Source organism: Trifolium pratense, linkage group LG6 (assembly GCF_020283565.1).
Source record: "Trifolium pratense cultivar HEN17-A07 linkage group LG6, ARS_RC_1.1, whole genome shotgun sequence".
Taxonomy (NCBI): Eukaryota; Viridiplantae; Streptophyta; class Magnoliopsida; order Fabales; family Fabaceae; genus Trifolium; species Trifolium pratense.
In genome coordinates this window covers 31979095-32001912 of record NC_060064.1, presented here as the reverse complement: position 1 = coordinate 32001912, position 22818 = coordinate 31979095, and the positions used below count along the sequence as shown (strand labels likewise).

Sequence of the window (22818 nt, the reverse complement as noted above, 5' to 3'; positions counted from 1 at the left end):
GAACACACAATTTTTAAACATAATTTGGGGGTTAATTTTCAGAAGGATTTACTATTTCTTAGTTTCAAGGTTTTTGGAACGATTGAGAGTTTTCGGATCGAACTATTTCACTAGCTACACGCGGAATCACACACAATAGAATCGGTTAATCTACGTAATGATAAATCGATTGTAAGTGGATTCAATCTCTTGCAGTCCACTTCTCTCAATCAATCACAATTCCTTAATCTCTTAAGTGAATTGTGATTCATTGAGGTTTTGAAATACAGGATTCAATTAACATAATCAAGAACATTCAATCTCTTAAACATACATTGATTACTCAGAATTTCTCAAATCTACAATTAAACCATATTCTCACATGCATTCAATTGATCAATTCATTTGTGTAATTAGCTACAAGACACAAAAGCATTAAAAACATAAGAAGTTCTGAATTGAATAAACTAAACCGATTACAATTGAGGACGAATTCACGCGAGAGCTTGATCCATAGTCTTCACCTCCAACTCCCAATCTTGGTGCTTAGTGTGCCATAATCTTGCACTTGATCACCAATTGGCTTTCATCTTCCATGATCTTCATCATCTTCAGCTAAAAGAGTAGAGGAAAGTACGAGATGGAGTTTGATTCTCAATTCCGGATCCAAAAAGTCGAACCTGCACAAGGAAAACAGAACAGGTATTTATAATAATCGCAGCTGCGCCAGGCGCAGGCCCCTGCGCCCAGGCGCAAAGAGGCAGTTACAGCTGCGCTGTGGCGCAGGCCTCTTGCGCTGTGGCGCAGCTTCCAGATCAAGAAATCATCTCCCAGGTGTTCATCATGCGCCATGCACAGCTCTTCTGCGCCGTGGCGCAGCTCACAGAGTTTGGATCTTCCTAAACAAGGCTCTATTGCGCCTTGGCGCAGGTTCCAATGAAATTCACTATCAAGAAAGTCCAACAATGCGCCATGCGCAGCCTTGTAGCGCCATGGCGTAGCCTACAGATAAAAGGGCTTCAATTAGGCTCTCAATTGCGCCATGCACAGCCTTGTGGCGCCATGGCGCAGCCTCCAGGGGAAAAGAGTGTAAAACTGAGGCAACATTGCGCCATGCGCAACCTCCTGCGCCCTGGCGCAGTAAAAACTCAGATTTTCCCCTGTTTTGCTTGCGCAATACTCAATCTATTATTTGGCTATATTTTGATCATTCTACTCAACTTCTTTACGTTATTTCCTAAAAATCACCTTAAAAATGCTCAGATAACATGTCATGATGAGGATTCATCACAAATAAAAAAAATATATTATTTTAAGTTTTTCAAGATAGTTTATGAGCAATATTAAACCAATAGTGTGAAGTGGTTCGGTGGTAGCGAAGCGTGTCTTTTGTGTGGAGGGTGCGAGGTTGATCCTCCAAGTGTATACTTTTACCATTTAAATTCTATTTTATTAAACCAAAAATATTACAAACAAGACTTTATATAAAATATTTACATAATTTTGTTAAAAGGATATATAATATATATTAATCTTTGCAATATTGTGAACTATTATTTAGAACGGATTCCTTCCCCGTGAGATTTATACAAGGGGTGGTCCAGTGTGATCACAACCTTCTATATTTTAAAAAGAATAATTTAAATTGTAATTATAGGTTCAGATTTCAGTGCATATAAAGTGCTTTGGTGACGATCTGTTCTCACTATTGTTGCTTACATTAACTTTCATTTCCATTTTTCAACCTACTTTACTATGTTTGTTGTTTATAATTGAACATTGTGTGTGTTCTTCATAAGCTTGAAATTATTCAGTTTACTGCTATCAATTATACAAATTAAAAAAGTAATAACTAATTTCATTTGAAACTGAAAATAACTTTTATATGTTTTTTAAATTTATTAAGATTAACGGTGTTCAATAAAAATGCATAACCCGCTAATCTTGGTGAGTTGCAATAATATATCAAATGATTTTAAATTTCTTTAAAATTAGACATGAATGGTCTATATGATATAAACTTTGAATTCAACGATAGATTTCGTAAAATTCGTAAAATCAACAGGTATACAAACTTTTTTTTTTGTAGTGAAAAATTTGTAAAATCAACAATTATAGGATATTATTAGAGCTGGGTATGCGGGCTAGCCCGCCCCGTTTAACCCGCCCCGCATAAACCCGCATATTAAACGGGGCGAACAAGCCCGTCGGCAAATATAAACGAGTTATAATATTAAGTCCGAGTTCGGTCCGCATAAGCCCGCGGGTTAAACGGTTAACCCGCGGACTATTACCAAAAAAAATAAAAAATTATTTTTTTCAAAAAATAAACTAAATTAGTAAAATATTGATATAATGAAAGCTTAAAAAAATATATTGTTAATAATTTTATGTTATAACATATATATTGTAACTAACAAATAAAAATAAATAAAGTTTGTGATATCATTGAGTTTATCTATCTTCTCTTTGTAAGTAATGCAACTAAATCAAATTCAACTGATTCTTCATGTACCCAAAATCAAATTCAACTGTTTATCTATCTATTTTTTTACCGTCCATTTTAGTGAGAAAAACTTTCTACATGTACCCAAAAAAGCATAAAAAGATTAACAGATTAAACTTAACTAAATCACATCAAGGTAACCAAATTATTCAAATATAATAGCGGAAAATACCCCCAAGAAAAATAACTACCCATTTGGACATGTATCTTTTAAATACTAGCAAATGTATATACAGCTAAGACAAAGTAAAAGATATTGAAACCTGATGTTTTGTGTTGTTGTCTACTTGATTAAAATTGGAGTGTGTTATTGCTTTTTATAATTAGGGTTTAGACTAAGTCTTTTTCTTTTGCTGTTAAAAAAGTTTAATTTGGACATGGACCAAGTTATTTATATCTGATAAATTTTGTAATTAATTATATAAAAAAAAGCAGGCGGGCCACGGGCTAACCCGCGAACCCGCGGATTTAACCCGCATAACCCGCGGTTTTAACGGTCCAACCCACACGGGCAAAAATGTAAACGGGCCAAAAAAATTTGGTCTTAAGTCCGTGCGGGCTGCGGGTTAAACGGGTCGGCCCGCGGACCTTGGTCCGTATACCCAGCTCTAGATATTATATACAAATTTCAAATGAACATAGTACATTTTATTTGGTACTTTGTGAACATAAAGTATATTTTACTTCAAAAAAATACATCACAAAAAATAAGAATCTAATATAACAAATCCGCGACTCAAAGGTTCAAGGTGGAGACTTTCATATTTGGATTGAGCTAACTCAATACTACATAACTGACTTGTAATATAATTATTAGTACTACTTATAAATTTACTTTTAGGTAATGCAAAGACTCTTAACGATAACAAAGAAATAAAAATTACAACACACAAATTGTTCTGAAGCAAGCTACACATTTAGATTTTCTCTAGACCGGAAGCGACCTAACTCCACAGATCGTATCTCCGAATTGCCTCTTTGAGTCGTCTTATCGTTAATAAAATTCTCAATCCTTTTTGGAATCATTTGGTAGAGCTCTTTTCGATATTTATAGCACATCAAAACAAAGATTACGAACCACAAGCACAAATGAGTCCAAGCAATTGTAGGCGAAATCATCATCAGAGAAAAGAATGAAACAAAACTTCCAAGTAAAACAATTACCATCATGAATAGATCAAGGAAGCTCTTGATTTGAAGCTGAAACATTGTCACAAACACAGAAGCCAAGTAGTAAAGATCAACCATGAAAGCCAAAGCCATCATCATAATTGGGTTGATATCAACTTGAAACTTTCCCTTACTTATATTCATAGCTGTAAACCCCATTATTGGTAGCAATAGCCCGAAAACTTGGCCAAATAAATTTCCAACTTCATTCAAGCTAAAAAGTGTTGAATACAAGACAATAAAACTTTAGAGATGGAACTACATACAGGTATATTTTAGTAGTGAGTAATAATAAATTACATGCAGGTATAGAAAGAGCTTATTATAGGTTTTTTTTTTACAATAAGAGGTTATTATAGGTTGATTCAATGGAAACAGAGTAACTAATACACAAGCTTATTAATTAATTATACCTTGTTGAAGCTGATGATGAAGTTGAAATGAGACCGATTTCATTTGCAGCTGCAGCTCCTAGTAGTGCCATTGTTCCTCTCACTATGTTGTTAATAACACAAAAGCTTCAATTGCGTTTTTATTCACAATTTTAGATTTCAAGAAAAATCATGGAAAGTGCATATATAACAGATTGAACTTGTTGAACTACTACGTTTAATACGTAGGAGTATAATACTATACTTTTTTTTTTGAAGCAGTATAATACTATACTTGACTTAACTTCGATTCCCTCCTTTTTTTCTTTCTTCTTCTTTTGCTCTTACCCTTCTATTCTCACTAACATTTGTCATAGATTAAAGTCTTCTGGCAAGTGCTTAGAAAAGTGGAGGTTGAACATTTTATAAGGGAGATGACTCATAAACCTAACTCCTTAAGGTTTTGGGTTAAAGTGTGGTGTCCAACTCATTTGTAGTCTGTAGAGTTGTTCTTAAGCCCGTTGTGGATGATCCTCTAGTTGTCCCCTCGTGACCCAACATAAAGTACAACAATAAAACAAACTAAAATTTTGAGCTCAAATGGTTAATAAGTTTTTTTTTTAGAATGAATTGTTTGAAAGAACTTAAGTTTGATCCATAATAAAAACAAACAAATTTTCGTCAGACTTCATTTATCTCTTGTCAAACTCTCAATTACAAGAATTACTTACCTCTAAGAACCAAAGAGTTAATGTACAAATATAATAATAAAACAAATTTCTTTTACTACTATAATCATCCTACAAAAATTTAACATATTACGTACTGATACAACGCGACACACACATTATGAAGTTGTGTTATAGCAAAATACATCTTTAATTTGTTTGACCAACTCCCCACTCCCAAAGGTGAAGGACACTTTTGTAATTCTTTTTCCAAATTAGTTTTACGTCGTTACCGATCTTTTATATTATAAGCTCGCTAACATAATTAAGCTAACCCTAAATTCAATAGACACAATTAAAAAAGGCAAATCAATGTTGTTTCACCTAATTTTTTTTCTCCTTACATTCCCTCTTTCATCTAACTTCGCTCTTTCGTTTCTTTCCCAAAATTGAAGAAGCCGTTGTTCCCCACTTCCATGATGCGGCGGCGGCCACTCCGGCAAAGAGGCCGTCATGCATAGCAGTGAGGTATAAGCCGAAGTGGCTGTCAATGACAGATCCAGACTCCGATGAAGAGGTGGAACGATAGATTGAGAAGCCACAAGATGCGGCAGTGCAAACTCCAGCAACAAAAGGGGTACGGTTTCACGACACTTCTTTTTGCTTATTCTTCTCTGTGTTGTTGCTATTCAATATTCATCCCCTCTCTCATTATGAATACACATTTTTTGTCTTCTCATTGCTTTGTTATTATTAATTGGGTTAAATCTTTTATATTATAAGCTAGTATACACAAGCAAACCCTAAATCCTAATTTGTTTTCCCAATTTTATCTTGTAATTTTTATTGAAAAATAATATAATTTTGTCTTGACTAGGATTGGAACTCGCAACCCTTTCAGTACAAGACAATATTTCCAACCACTAAGCAAGTACATCATATCAAAATTATTGTTGACTATATATATTCATCACAAAATATTTTTATGTCTTTCCTGATCAACGATTTTTTTTCTACCGGATCATAAATTTAGAGAATAATTATCATGTGAGATTTGCTTGAGGATATTCAGAACAATGATTTGCTTATACAACAAGGTATCAGTGGAATATTTAATTTTAGATATTTAAATTGTTGATTGAAGTTTTAATTGTTGATGTTTGCTTGAATTTTACTTGCTTCAACAATGATTCCCTTTAATTGTTGATTGAAGTTTTAATTGTTGATGTTTGTTTGAATTTTAATTGTTATTTGTCTCTTGCCGTTGATCACCTCCAAACGATAAAAACTGCATCCTTTGCTGAAGGGAAAAGCCTTTCCTTTCCATTCTGCAGTCATTACCAAAAAAACAAATGTCATTAAAAAGGGGAATTCTGGGTTCAAATCCGCTCCCAGAAAAGCAAATGTCATTACAATCTTTTACCATCTGAGTTGTACTTACAAATGTTCTCGTTAGATATTTATGTAAACTCTATGAATAATATAGAATTCAATTGTATAGATATAAAGAACAGTTCAATTTGAAATGCACCTAAATGCCAAATCACCCCAACTGATGCTAAATCCTCCGTAGACAAATCACCAATAACAAACTGCAGATCTATGCTTGTAGAATCAGTGAACTTTTTGAAGAACTCTATAATTTCCTGTAATATATAAGTAAGAGAGGTAAATTATGATAAACTTCTTCTAACTACTAAAAATTAATTATTTAATTAAAAATAATCTTATTCCATAAATTACTATAAGATACTGTACAAAGGGAGATATAAACACAATTTTCAGCTATAAGATACTGTACAGAATCCACATCATGTGAATTGATTCCATCATAGAAATTTCTCGCAACATTTGAAGCTGAATCTACAACGTTGTTATCATCGAAGTGTGTGGTGGTAGTTGTAACTGAATTATTTTGACCACTCTTATTAACTACCATGTTCCATTTTCTAACTCTTTTTGTTCCAACTCCAACAACCTTAGTAACTGAATTTGAAGCATAGTTTCTTCTAGGTGACAAAGAATCTAAAGGTAAAGCTAAGCTCAAAATTAGAGCTTGAGTGCTTTTGGAACTACACAACACCATAAACATTGTGTGCTCCACTTCAACAACTACCACAGAGACACTTCAAACTTTATCTTCATATTTTACTTTGTTGAAACTTGTCTTGAAATCTTAGTTACAAAAATCAAAAAATCCTGGGCACAAGCAGGTATGGGCGCGGCACGCTACCACCTGGCCGCGGCATGTAATAACGATGTGTTTTTGCTTGGTTTGCCATAGTGGGCTACGCGGGGCGCAGACCCAGGGCGCACGCGTGTCCGTTGTTTTGCTGATCTTTTGAAAATAAAAAAAAATAGTTTCTGAAGGATATCTGACTTGAATTCTGTTTTATAAGGAGATTTGTTTATATTATTTAGTCATATATTTTTTCTATAAAGGGGATATTTTATTCATAGAAAAATAAAAGAGCAACAAAAGAGAGATGTAGGGAATTCAAGAAGGGTTGTCTCTTCTCTTGGTATAACTCTAGGGTTGGACAAAAGGTGTTTTTTTACACCTTGGATAATCTAAATCATTGATTACACCTCGGGTGGCTGCTCTCTTCTCTAGAGTAAATCATTGTTGGACCGAACTAGATAAACAAATTATTGTGTGTTCTTTCTTTTTCTACTTTATCGCTTTATTGTTTATGATTATTATTGCTATCTTCTTGATATTGGTTGCCGTTCTTTTTCTCCACACATTAAGTATTTTATTGGTGTGATTTTTACTACAAATTCACAACAATTGACGCCCCACCGTGGGGCAATCGCAACAATTTTGAAGTGAGCACGTTGGGTATCAAGTGGGAAATTGTACTGGAAAGTGAAGATGAAAACAATTTTAATTTTCGGGATGATGGATAAAACATGGAGTGTACGGTGTCTCGGTAATAAAGAGGTAATGGAGACCGCGAAGAAGGTTTAGCCTGACAGTGGTAAGAATATCTGACTCAGCCTGGAGATGAGGTTGTAAGAATACTCGATATAAGCCTTGAGAGGAGGTTGTAAGAATACTCGATATAAGTCTCGAGAGACGGTTGGTCGTGGCTACAGTCCACTCCTAGTTCCGCCATTCTAACCAACCAATATTTTTATTTTTTATTTTTTGCAAAATTGAAACACATAACATCATATAAAGTCACCGACATTCCAACTATGTTGGCACCTCAATCCAGTACGATTCCTTTACCATCTCACTAAAAGAATTATTAAATAAAAAAAAATAAAAAAAAATAAAAAAAAAAAAAATAAAAAGAAAGAAAGATGGGGCATAAACCAAACCACCAAACAAAATTAACGAAAACAATAATTTAGGCAAACCAAACTAACGAAATTAATAAAGTTGAAATAAAAGGATAACAAATGCATGGACCTTATTTGTTCGTATTATTTCAAGTCTTCTATATGCAAGTCTTTGGTTTTGTCATTTTGTTAGTCCATTTTTCGTATTACTTTTTCATATTCACATTGGAAAAATTAATTTTCCTTCTCTTCAAATTAATTCCCCTAAATATAAAATCCAAGCGTTGAGAGCCTCATTCATACTTCATCCATTTATTTAGAGATAAAAGATAATAAGAGTTTGTTGCTGACTTGCTGCTGTTTTGGAAGAAGCTTTTCTTTTTGGTATATTTTTCTTCCTCGTATTGTCTAATATTGAGTCACATATAGTTAAGACATATTATATGCTTATACAATTTTTTTAAATTTAGTCTTTGATTTGTGTTTAGGAAAGACATTGATCATGGGTAGACCAAAAAAGGACTGTTGGTCTCACGTTACAAAAGTAAAAAATGGTAGCAAAGACAAAGATAACTGGATATGCAATTATTGTAAGGATGAGTTTAGTGGAGGAGCTTCAAGAATTAACGCACACCTGACTGGCAATGGAGGTGGCATTAGGAAATGCTCCAAGTATCCTGCTAATGATGAAGGAGTTAACAACAATATGGCATCCACTTCAAGTAATCCACCACAACCTGTGACTAATACAATTCATGAAGGTAAATCAAACATCTGTTTTTACTAATATAACATACAACAAAAAAGAACTCGCTTCAAACATTAATGGCCTATTTGATTGAGTTTTTGTTTTTAGTTTTCAAAATCTCTTTTATAAATCAATTTTAAAAAACTGTTTTCAAGAAAGAAAAAAAAGAAAAAAAGGTGTTTGGTAATTCTATTTTCCAAAACTATTTTGGAAAAGAGAAAATGAAAAAATTTGTTTGGTAAAATTATTTCTAAAATATGTTTCGGAAACTTAAAAATCAAACTTGTTTATATATATTTCAAATTTTCATAATTATTTTCTTCTAATTTGAATATAATTATTTTAAATCATGATAATAAAAATTAATTTCCATATTATTATTTTTGTAAGTAAATAAATTATTTTAAATCCTAATTATTATTATTTTAAAATCTTTTCTATTATTTAAAAAATGAATAATTTTTAAAACTATTTTTTTTTAAAATAAAGTACTGAATTTTATTATAAAAAATAAGAAATTTTTATGAAAAAAAAAGTAAAAGGCAGATTTTTTTAAATCAAAAAACAAATTTTTGAAAATTAAAAAACAGTTTTTTAAAATTTTAAAACAAAATAATAATTGAAATATTATTTATTAAAAAAGGAATTTAATTTATATGCACCGTCGGTGTAAAGTTATTTTGCACATGCGTCCAATAATATTCCGACACATCATGTATGGTAATTAAAAACACATGATGTGTCACATTCATTAAATGATGTGGCAACGCATCATTAGATGTATGTGCAAAAAGTTTTTACACCGACGGTGCATAACAATTAAACTCTTAAAAAAGTGGTGGAAGGTGGTGGCAGGCCGCCGAAGATCCGCCGTCCGCCGCCGCGGATCGCCAGAAAATATGGGGCCCGCCGCTGTGGACCACCGTGCCGGAGTTCTGGCGTTGACCAGCTACCACCACCTGACTTTATTAATTAAAAATTATAATCAAAAAGGAAAAAAAAGAATTGGGATTACTAATTAAAAAAATAGAATTGGGCCTGTTAGCAAATCAGGGGACCTAAATAGCAACTTTCTAAAAACTGAAAATAAAAATAGAAAATCAAGACAAATTTTTTAGTCCCCAAAACTGAAAAATTGAAAATAGTTTTCAAAACTTATAACTTAAAAATAGTTGTCAGACAAGTTTTTAGTTTTTTAATTTTTAAAAACTAAAATAGAGAATTTGAGAAATGTTTCAAACAAGCCCAATATCTTGTGACAACATGTGCATAGTACATATTTTTGTTGAAATTTAAAAATTGTGACAATTTCTATCTTTCATTGAAAGTGGATGAAGGTCCTCTCGAAGTGATTGCCACTCAGATCAGCAATTTAGTTAACCATCAAAATAATCTTGAAATGATGAATTTATCTGAAGGTACGAGTTCTAAATTCTAATTCATTACTTTTGGAATTTTTTTATTTGCAATGAAGTACACTTTTGATGAATTTGAATGGTAACGGATGAATCAATAGAGGAATGATAATGTTTTATGTAACATGACAAACACAATATCAGGTGTGAACGGTAACGGTTGTAACACAAGTGTTTGTGAAAGTGAGATACCGTTAAAACAATTGGTTCTTGATTTAGATTTTGAGGAAAACGATATTGCAAATCAACTTCAATGTTTGGAGTCTCGTGGTAAAAAGCGCAAGTCAGAAGTTGATGACTGGTTGAAAGGATTACAAGATATCAAAAAAAGTACTGTGAGGTGTATGAATAACTTAAATGACACTCATCGTGTAAGTGAATTGATCCAAAAGATGAAACGACACAAGGAAGAGAAACCTCTCACTTTGTCAACTGAATATGTCGGGGGAGAATTAGATGAAAATATCAAGAGAGTGTTGAAACTTCTTGATGATGACAAATTCTTTGTCATTGGGATATATGGAATGGGAGGAATAGGAAAAACTTTACTTGCAACTCTCGTGGAAAATGAAGTCAAAAGGAAAACAACTTTCAAGGATGTGTTTTGGGTCACTGTTTCTGACATCACTAACATCTCAAAATTGCAACATGATATTGCAAAAAGAATAGGTGTAAAGCTTGATGAAGACGATGAGAGAATTAGAGCATACCATTTGTCTTCCGCATTGGAGAAAAAAGAAAAATCAGTTCTTATTCTGGATGATGTTTGGAGATACATTGATTTAGAAAAGGTGGGAATTATTCCAAAAGTGAATGGCATTAAAGTTATTGTGACATCTCGTTTAGAACATGTATGTCACCAAATGGATTGTCAGCCATATGCTATAATACAAGTGGATCCTCTCAGTTGCCACACAGAAGATGAATATGAATCTGAAAATAGTGATGAAGATGAAGATCTGGAATTGTTTAAGCTAAAACTCGGACATGATGGAACACCCAAGACACTTCCACGTGAAATAGAAAAGATTGCAAGATGTATTGTAGAGAGATTTCATGGTTTACCTCTTGGAATTAGTGTGATGGCTAGAACAATGAAAGGGATTGATGACATTCATCAATGGAAACATGCATTGAATCAACTTAAAAGATTTGAAATGGGACCAGAGGTGGAAGAAGAAGTCTTCAAGGTATTGAAACGAAGCTATGATAATTTGATGGATAAGGACTTGCAAAATTGTTTTTTGTCTTTTGCATTATTATCTATTGATGGTTTTGATGGAGAAATGATTGAAAAAGAAGAGTTGATCATGAAGCTAGTTGACAATGGACAAATAAATAAGAATATGTGTTTGGAAGAAATATTTGATGAAGGGAATACCATATTGAATATGCTTGATTCTCATTCTTTGATTAGTTATGAATTTTTTGGGTTATGCACACATCCCTTGGTGAGAAGTATGGCCTGTTATACCATGAAAGAGGGTCAGAGGAATGTCATAGTGGAATTGAATGAGAGATTCACCAAAATACCTCTCTTGTTTGGATGTGCAACTGATTTAGAGTTTGTTCATATTCGGAATTGTGGTATAGAAGAAATCTCAGAGGATCTGTCTCCAAATTGTCCAAAGTTGTCAACCTTAATTATAAATAAAGTGTTTAATCATGTTCCAGAGAGTTTTTTCAAATATATGAATAGTCTATCAATATTGGATCTATCCTATAATAGTCTAGTATCTTTGCCAAACTCCATCACTAATTTGAGGTCACTTGTTTCTTTAATACTAAAAGGATGTTATTCATTGAAACATGTGCCCCCATTGGGAGAACTACAAGCATTGTCAAGATTGGTCATTTCTTACACTTCCATTGAGGAAGCACCACAAGGCTTAGAAAAATTAAACAATTTGAAATGGCTTGATCTATCCGAAAATGAAAGATTGGATTTGGAATTAGGGTCTTTCTCATCCTATTTGACCAAATTGCAATACCTCGATCTCCGAAACACTCGTGCTGTTATTAAGGTTGAAGATGTTCAAAGGATGAAGATACTGGAATGTTTTGGAGGTGCCATTGACTGCAATCAATTCATGCAAAACAATCTTGATATGAGTTTTGGGCTCATCAAAACATATCATCTCATATTAGGAAATGTATGTGGTAAAAGTGAGTGGAAGAGTCGTTCTAATTTGACTCGTGGTGATTTTAAAAATAGTTGTATAGAATTCCAAGATTGTGATCGTTTCAGCCACATACTACCTAAAGACCATACTCTTCTGCGTATATACAAGAATAATCATTGGGTTTGGTTATGTGATGTTCTTTCATATAGCACTTCTTCTTCTGTAAGGAGTATAGAAATTGATGATTGCCATAAACTAGAGAGCTTGTTTTGTTTATCTGGTTCTTGTTCCTTTTGCACCAAGATTCACAAGCTGGAAATTTTGTCTCTTTCACAATTGAAAAGTTTAACTGTCATCTGTGAAGACGTTGTTGATGTTGGACAATCTTTGTCACCGGTTGGCATATTCTCTTGCCTAAAAGAAATTAACATTTCTTTTTGCAATTTGATAGAGAAGTTGTTGACACCACAATTAGTTCAACAACTTCACAATCTGGAGGAAATAACTGTATCAGATTGCAATTCAATGAAAGAGATATTTGCAGTGAGTAACAATGATGACAATGACAATTCCATCATTACACTTCCCAAGTTGACCATATTGGAGTTGAAAGATTTACCAGAATTGAAGATTGTGTGCAAAGGGATTATACACTGCGGATCTTTACCGGAAGTGGACATCCGTTTCTGCCCAAGGTTAGATAGGCGCCCAACAATAAAAATATTTGAGATTCCTTATTTCTGATTTTACTTTTCCTTTCCATAAAAGGTGCAATTAAGTTCCAACTAGGTGTTCAACCCGTGAGTTGCACGGGTTTGATTAGAATGTTTTAAAAAAAAAAGTTGCGTTTTATAATAAATTGTATTAAAAATGATAATTTTTTTAGATGTGTTGAATTATTCTTCGATTATAAAAGTGACTTTTAAAATATTTTAAATTTTTTTTCTCCATTCAAGTGAATCTATAATATATATAGATAGATAAAAATTGTTTTAAACACAGATAATGTGTCATTCAGGTGTATATAGAAATTATTAGAAGTGCATTCGATTAGTGTATTATATTAAAAATTTGTTTTATTAATCTTGTTTTTTCTGGGTTTAATTTATATATCTTCAAATTAGTGTAATTTTTATTTTAATGTATTTTTTGTTTTTATGAAAATACAGTGGATCATTTTAATACATTCTTTATATCTACCATTCTCTGTAGCTCTCTATCTTTATCTTAATTATACTTCAATCTCATCATTATTTTATATGAAAAAAATGGTTGATACTTGTCTTGACATTTAATTTATAAGAAGAAGATGACATGTTAATTAATCGTAAATTATTTTGAAGTATTAATTTTTTTTATACTTTAAAGAGGCTTTTTATATTAGACTAAATATTCAAAGAACTTTCGAAACAACTTTGTCATGCATGTGTAGTGTAAATAGTATTTTATAGGGTTATTAAATATATTTTTAATCCTCTAAATATATTTCAAATTAAAGTCAAAACACTATTAAAATGAAAGATGTAATCTTCATATCAAAGTCGCAATATTACCAAAACATTTCATTGTCATTCCGCTTGAATAAATTTGTCATATCGCTGATCAAACAAAACGATGAGATTATGAGTTTGCTAAGCATGCGAAAAGATACTACACTGAAAATGAATATCTTATTCATTTTAATTTTGATCGGTTTGATATTATTTTGGCAGCTTACGATTCACATCATGAATTCACATCGACTTATCATAAAGAAAAAAACTTTGTCATAAAGACATACTATAGTATAGTCTACTAATATATTTTTAAGGATCGACATCGACTTATATCCACTATCCTCTCTATGTTTCTCGCATTTTCTCTCTCGATTCACTATAATTTGTCAAATTTTATATTAGAGCTAGAATTCAAAAGAACATTTTTAATAAAAGAATATATTTTTTAAAAGAGAAAAGAAATCATACATGTTCTAATATTCTTCAGATAAATATGGGATTTTATCTTAAACGTCTAGCATTTATAATCCTCAATTCATAATATCTTTTTCTTTTTTCCTTATGAATTTGATAAAATAAAAATAAAAAACACACAATGAATAAATATGGCTAATGATATCAACTTAATATAAAGAATATGTAAGAGCAGAGTTATCCTTTCAATTATACTAATAAGTAATCACCACTAACTCTTATTTTCCCTCAATTAATTGGTAACAATCATTTGTTATTCTTAAACATTGTCTCTTTTATTTCTACTTCGTTTAAAAAATATATTATACTATTTAATAATTATCTTAAAAATAACAAACTTAAAAAGCGATTTAACAATATTTGGATAAACAACGAAAATAGCTAAAACTACAAAAAAACAAAAAGTAATATTGTTAGGCAATTTTTTATTTTTTTTTTAAAAAAACCATAAACTAATTAAAGGGAAATTTATTAGGTATATCCAGCACAAATAAAAAGAAAATCAAACAAACCTTTACTCAAAAATTAAAAGATGTAGTCTTGTAAAGATGACACATAAGTACAATATGTTAGGGAAACATAGGAGTTGTATATAACATGCATTGCAACAATGTCTCACTCGTTGAATATGAAGAAGAAAAAAAAAAGACACAATGAGATTACAAAATTTTAGAAAATTACTATTTTTCTACGATAAAACTAATAACTCTTCCAAGCTTCAAATATAAATTTCAGATGCCCATATATGTATGAGGAGTGATTGTACATAAAGGTTTGACACTCAAAATAAGTACACAAAAAACAACATTAAAAGGGTTATCTTTCACCTTTCATAATTTTTTTTTATACTGCTCGTTTGTAAACACTATAATTTTATTTTATTTGTTATGAGATGAAACACTATGATTTATGAGATTGCTTTTAGCATATATAATGACTAATAGAATGAGAAAGGGTGGAATTTTTTTGTAACTTAAGCTTAATTACATTAATATTAGAGATTAATTTATTATACAGAAAAAGAGAAAGTGAGAAGATTTTCTACAAACCAAAAGAGTTACAACATAAAAGCTCACATCATACAAAACACAGATACAATTGTTTCTCCTCTACATATAGTAAACAATTACCGGACTATATAAGAGAGATTGATAAGATTTTTTCTACAAATCAAGAGAGTTACTACATCATAAAAGTTGACACTATCCAACTCATACATACAATTGCCAACCCTCTACATAGCAAACAATTATTATCATTAATCTTATCTTTTCATCATACATATACATGTCATCTATCTAGCTCAATCCAAAGAAGTTTGAAAAAAGGTTTGGAATTAAATTAATTCCACAACAATATATCAAATTTTACAATTGTACAACTATATTTTTTAATTTTATGACAGCTTACTAAAGTTCCCGATGGCATAACTTGTATCCAAACATGCATCTGTCACTTCAAGCTTAAATGTTACCCTTTATATGTTGCGGTAGCAATCAACCACTCCATTTGCACGCCTCAAAAAGCTACACCAAACACAAATTGGTAGGTGCTTAAATTAAAAGAGTAATATCATACGCTGATTATTATGAAAAAAGGACACAAAATGAAAATACAAATCTTTGATTATTATTCTCCTTCTGCAATACACACACCTCTCAAATTGAAAGTCCACAAACCCATATCTAGCAAGAGATTGTTCATAAGGCACGTATATATATAGTCAATTAATGTCACGTTTTAATTTTTTGTGGGAATTGAAAGGCTAAGAAGATTTTTTGATAGGAAAATAGTAAAAAATTGCTAATATTAAAAGAGTGTACTGTTTCAAAAAAATGACAACTTTTCATATGATTTAGGCCATAAAAGTTAATGAGAAAATTATTTGGGAGTTACAAACATGAAGGAAACATAAGAGTATACACAATAACAATGCATATGAAAAAATATGAGTTTGTAGAGATGACACATAAGCATAAGAGTTTTTGTAGAGATGACACAGCAAAACAAAGTTTGCTTTACAATATATATATATATATATATATATATATATATATATATATATATATATATATATATATATATATATATATATATATATATATATATATATATTTGCCACTTCAAGCTTAAATGTTACCCTTTATATGTTGCGGTAGCAATCGACCACTCTATTTGCACGCCTCAGAAAGCTACACCAAATATGAATTGGTTAGTGCTTAAATTAAAAGAGGAACATCATACGTTGATTATTATGAAAAAAAAAAGGACACAAAACGAAAATACAAACCTTTGATTATTATTCTCCTTCTGGAATACACACACCTCTCAAATTGAAAGTCCACAAACTCATATCTACCAAGAAATTGTTCATAAGGCACATATATATATAGTCAATTAATGTCATGTTTTAATTTTTTGTGGGAATTGAAAGGCTAAGAAGATTTTTTGATAGGAAAATAGCAAAAGATTACTAATATTAAAAGAGTGTACCGTTTCAAAAAATTTACAATTTTTCATATGATTTAGGCCATAAAAATTAATGAGAAAGTTATTTGGGAGTTACAAACATGAAGGAAACATAAGAGTATATACAATGACAATGTATATGAAAAAATATGAGTTTTGTAGAGATGACACATAAGCATAAGAGTTTTTGTAGAGATGACACATCAGCAAAAAAAAAAGTTTGCTTTACAATTATATTTTTTCTCTTATAATTTGGGACAAAAAAATGGGTTTTTTTCCTTTATAATTTGGGACGGAGGGAGTATTTCAAAGATAGTCAAATATTCAAATCTATCCATAAAAGTATTTTAAAAGAAATTAAGCACAAAATCATGAAAATTGAATAGAGCAATAGCAAACACACATGATAAAAATATTCAAGAAGGCATGACATTGTGACACAATAGGACTTTTCTACGTTGATTGAGATACAAATGACGAATTTGTGTTCTGCAAACACATAAAAAAATAACTCAAGATATAAAAAATAAACGAAGTGCAATATTTATTCAATTACCTCTTTTTTTTTCTTCTAACATTGATTGAGACACAAAAAATGAATTCGGGATCTGCAAACACACACAAAAGAATATAAAATCCTCTTGATTCTAATTGTTATGCAGACAAATTGAGAGCAAAATTAAAAAAAGAAAAGAAAAAAAGAGTAGCAATCTAAGAAAACAATATGAATAGTCAAAACATGTGTCAAGAGTAAGAAAAATAACAAAAACTATCAAACATAATTGGATACCATTGAAAATTGTTTGGAGAAAATGATGACTATCCAAAACAAAATTTATACCAAAATTAGTGAGCTTGTGTATTGCTTATAGAGTCCACCGTCTGATACAATTTTATTTATATATATACTATAATAAGAAAGAAAACGTCAACTTAAAATTTAATTATGGTGTCATGTGTACTATTACTCTTTGACTCCATGTATTCTTTTCTAATTATTGTTGTTGGTTTTTGTTTATGAAATTTATTGGTTGTTACATAACTTCTCATGTGCCACCGAAAGAAGATATAAGTGGTTGCCTTAAATTTTTCCATTTAATCAGTTATGCGTTTTTTTTTTTTTAACATCAATCAAGTAATGTGCAATGAGCTTACAAAAAAAAAAATTAATGTGTAATGAAAAATGACACATAAACATCAACTCTTGCTTAGAAAAAAGAAAAAAATGAGGAGCTTTGTTAGGCTGTCACATCAGCAAAAAAAAGTTTGCTTTACAATTATATATAGATAGATAATGTCTATCTACATTTTAATCTTCAATTTGTACAAAAATAATTATTATATATATATGTCAATCAGTGTTTCTTTCTTTTTTGGTTAGGGTCAATTAGTATTTTCCTTTTTTTTTTATGAATTGAACAATGAGATCGAAAAAGTGATATGGGGGGTGTGTGGCTTTATTCATGAATATTGAAATTTAAAGGTGATCTATTTAGTTTCTTAATTTGGTCTTGATTAACTCCTTTTAAACTTTTGAGATTGTTTTACTTTTTTTTCTCTATTAGTTTTTCTCTAAAATATATTATAGTTGAAAACAGAGTTGCTGCCTTTTGGGATGCTCTAACTAGTCTAAGATAATATTTTTCTTCCTACACTTTCTTATACTCTCCTCAAAGGGGATTTATTTAATCTATTTTATGGTTTAAATAAGATGTGGAAGTAAAATTTCATCAATTTGAAAAACTGAATTATTCCATTAATTTGAAAAACTGTATTGTAGACAGCATCAGAAAGACTTTGGCTAAATTTTACAGGAAACCAAGCTTTATTTTACATCATGAAAAAGTAAGACTCCATTAATTTGAAAAGTAAAATTGTCCATAAGGGTATTTCGAGCGAATATTATTATCGTGAATCCGTTGTAAATCAATTAAGAGCGTCAGATTTTTTTCTTTTTTTCTTTTTCATATTCGAACTCCAGCCTTAAATAAGTTACCGTATCATCAATTAAATGTTATTATTATATTTATTTTTGGTATATAAATTCAATTTAATAGCTTCCATATACGTCAAAAGAGATTAGTCTTTTTTTATTTTTGGTATATAAATTCAATTAAGATATGGTTCCTTCCAATGTTATATTTTTGAGAAAAACAAAGGAGATTAGTCTTTTTTTTTACTTAAATAAAAGAGATTAGTTGTTTTCATATTAATGTTAGATTTTAATTTTTTTTATTGAGGTATCATATTATCCGTATAAAAGGTTCTGGTGTAAGATTTTCTTTTAAGAAAAGTCGTAAAATTAGGATTTCCTTTAAGAGCATCAAACTTCATTGCTTACTTCAGAAATACGACAATAACCAAATTAGGTTTGCTGCTCCTGCTGTTTTGGTAATATTCTTTTTTTCTTCTGTATTCCTTTGTAGTCAAATTTGGTTTAACATATCTTCTCTACTAATTAATCACGCTTAATTTCTATTATTTTTATGGGTCATGTTAGACAGTGCACCCGATGCACTTGTTAATCATACCAAAAAATTGAAATAAAATATAAAGTTAATGGTGTTTGTTCAAAGTCCGCTTAATGAAGTCCTTCCAAAAACTGTATATTATAATTGTTATATTTCGAATTTGACTTCTATGTACCCTAAATTGCCTTCTGTGTTTCAACTGTAATTAAAGTTGTTAAATAAGTTTTGTATTACATATCATAGAGCCTTTACATACAATACACTGATTATATATTCTGATTCTGATTATTGAACAGATGTGAACAGTTTGGATAAAATTATTTTTGAAATTAAATTGGAGACCCTAAAAGGTGTGGTTCGTATTCTAGACGATGAGAAGAAAAATTATCTTAGAGAGCAATCACACTCGTTGGAGCCGTTTGAAATTGTTTTCAAACATCACTTTGATTATTTTCTAGGACAATTACAAAGACTCAAGAAAACTGCCGATAAGTTGAACCAATCCAATGCTGCTTGTGATATAAGTGAATTGATAAACCAGCTGATGTTGATCTATTCTCTTGTCTGAAAGATTCTTGCTTTTTAATTTATTAATTAAAAATCATTATAATAGCTGTCTTTGCTTTAAATCCTTTTGGTGAGCATTTCTTGTCTGAAAAGAAACACCAAAGTTCATGGTAAAACCAGGGTCCTCCCTATATATCGGTTAAAACATTATTGGTGTCAAATTAGTTTGTGTCATTCGATCCTAACCCATTTCTTATATTTATTTTTACTTATTATATTTCATTATGGTGCTTCTTAGGTGACTACTTTAAGGTGTCAACATAGTTGTAATGTATTAGTTGTCGCATTTTTATCCTTTTGTTTTATAGAAAGACAAAAGCTAAAATGTGTCATAAGGGCACATGATAAGCATCTTAATATAGAAAATTATTCTCAAAAGTTGTGTATTTCACTTTTCAAAACTCAAAGTGTTGTATTTTTCAATGCAAGACTTCTACATTTGGGTTCCTTAACATGTGCCCTTAGGACACACATTAGCAAGACCCTAGAAAGACAAAATGTTTTACAACAACATTAGAGGGAAAACTCCTTCAATTTAAAAAGCAGAATCATAGTACTCCATTAACTATTTTACTCATACGATAGGGAATTAGAATGAGTTCGAACCCCGACTCATCCACGACGATCATCCACTAGTGTGTATAAGTTTATAATGACTTTGTCATTTCATTTTGTCTATCTACAAAAGAAAAACTAGAGTCATAATGCTGTTGCCTTTACAATTTTGAAAAATCACACATGAACGGTAAATAAACTGTATTTTGGTTCTAAAGACACATTTGAGCAGTTCAAATAAATGCGTACGGTATACTTTTTTTCTTTTCACTACTACTTTTTGGCCAACTGGACTGTTTAATCTGGTTTGGAGGTTAGTTCTGTCATCGAGTGGTTTCGGCCTCTCTCGATCGAGGATGCGGGGATCGAACCATGGTCTTCCTTACAAAATTCAGCGTCAATCACCACTGGACCAACTAACGATCGCTAAACAGTGTAGTTTTTACTTTGTCAAATATTTGATTTGTATTCTAAGATGATTTTTTTTTCAGACTCCTTAAAATATATCATTAGAGCATGTACAGAGCACTAGTTAGAAAAATACAAACCATGCATGCATCGTACCTACCTACCCAATATTTTTGGATTCACCATGAAGATGGGAATCACCAGGGGACACCACTAGTCTCTGCTAGTGACCATTCAATACACTGATCAGTTACGAGTTCCCTATATTAATATTGTTTTTTAAGAGTTTTTTTCATTGGCAAATCAAATTAAATATTTGCTCAATGAATTCATTCGACCCAATTTGTCTCTTTGAGAGAGCCATATATCCGATATATAGAGGCAGATGTGGTTAGAACGGCCTTAGATAGCAAAATGGCAAAGGTGACGAGTCAAATGAAAAAGAATGCCCTTAAATTATATTTAAATTTAATTTCACTATTTTGAAATTTCAAAATTCATTGATATTATATATATATATATATATATATATATATATATATATATATATATATATATATATATATAGGGGTTTTCTAACATAGACCCTAGTTAGGTCTAAGTTAGCAAGGTGCACCTTTTCAATTGGACCAAAATACCCATTCTTTTAATTTTTGAAAGAATAGAGCAACAGGGGCATTTCTGTAATTTTCTGCAATTTTGTCAACCATATACACGCGCCCCACCTTCTTAAACCATTAATAGACGCGGATCCAGTGTCGCGCGCGTACCGAAGGACCATGGTTACAGACCGTTGATTTCCATCAGACAGCCAAGATCTGATCTCATCAAGACTGTCTGATCAATCAGACAGCCCAGATCATCCAGATCCATCAGATTCAAGCGCTTGCGTCACACTGGATTAAAACCTGGAGAGAGAAAAATTTGCTTTTTAAAAGTAGGACACGTGTCACACAATGGTTGGCTGGGCGTGATTTTTGTTCATTTAATACTTTGAACTCAATTATTTCGTTGTAAATTAATTTTTTATTTTTTTATTTTTATACCAAAATTCATAATTTTTTTTTTGTCTACAAATAGAGACTTGGTTCGTTTGATTTGGACACCGAAAAAAAAACGCAATTTTTCACTACCTTAAACTCATTTTTTGTCTACTAAATACGTTACTTGTGTGTTGTAATTTAACACGCACCACTCAACCAACTCACTGAAACCATTATACCAGGAAAATAGTAGATAATATTCTGGAACTGTTGGTATATTTTATGAAATTTTTGGAGACTTGAAACTATTTTTAGTTAATTAAATGAGATAAAACGGTAATTAAAAACTAATGTTTGCTTCTGAAACCATTTTACTGGTAGAATGGTTGCACATAGTTGTATTCTGAAACCATTTTACTGGTAGAATGGTTTCAATGAGTAATTTATTAATTGTGTTTGCTTCTGAAACCATTTATTTGGTACAATGGTTTCAGAGAGTTGTAATCTGAAACCATTTTGCTGGTAGAATGGTTTCAGTAAGTTGATTATTAGTTATTTGCTTCTGAAACCATTTAGCTTGTAGAATGGTTGCACATAGTTGTATTCTGAAACCATTTTACTGGTATAATGGTTTCAGTGAGTAATTTATTAATTGTTTTTGCTTCTGAAACCATTTATCTGGTACAATGGTTTCAGAGAGTTGTAATCTGAAACCATTTTGCTGGTAGAATGGTTTCAGTAAGTTGATTATTAGTTATTTGCTTCTGAAACCATTTAGCTTGTAGAATGGTTGCACATAGTTGTATTCTGAAACCATTTTACTGGTAGAATGGTTTCAGTGAGTAATTTATTAATTGTTTTTGCTTCTGAAACCATTTATCTGGTACAATGGTTTCAGGGAGTTGTAATCTGAAACCATTTTGCTGGTAGAATGGTTTCAGTAAGTTGATTATTAGTTATTTGCTTCTGAAACCATTTAGCTTGTAGAATGGTTTCAGAGATTTATACTCTGAAACCATTTTCCTGGTAGAATAGTTTCAGTGAGTTGATGTAAGGTAGTGAAAAATGAGATTAAGGTAGTGAAAAATTGGGTTTTTTTTTCTGTGTCCAAATCAAACAAACCAAGT

The 22818-nt window shown here is 31.1% G+C and overlaps 1 protein-coding gene and 1 long non-coding RNA gene across 5 annotated transcripts in view; one reads left to right on the top strand and one right to left on the bottom strand.

Moving 5' to 3' along the window:
- LOC123889387 (probable disease resistance protein At1g61300) overlaps positions 1-22818 on the top strand; it is a 44963-nt gene that overhangs the window by 15691 nt on the left and 6454 nt on the right. The window contains exons 1-4 of one of the 4 annotated variants that reach the window (XM_045938698.1): positions 8102-8366; positions 8476-8743; positions 10059-10148; positions 10290-11102. In XM_045938698.1, the coding sequence (XP_045794654.1) occupies positions 8485-8743; positions 10059-10148; positions 10290-11102 (1162 nt within the window). In that variant the 5' untranslated portion in view covers positions 8102-8366; positions 8476-8484. Of the gene's footprint in view, positions 1-8101; positions 8367-8452; positions 8744-10058; positions 10149-10289; positions 11103-22818 lie in introns of those variants that run through there. The other 3 variants (XM_045938697.1, XM_045938696.1, XM_045938690.1) reach the window with 3 other exon arrangements.
- LOC123889389 lies at positions 15621-17603 on the bottom strand. Its single transcript, XR_006802506.1, has 4 exons — positions 17264-17603; positions 16529-16593; positions 16379-16430; positions 15621-15764 (listed from the first exon to the last, which is right to left on the bottom strand). It is a non-coding gene; the product is annotated as an uncharacterized LOC123889389 (long non-coding RNA).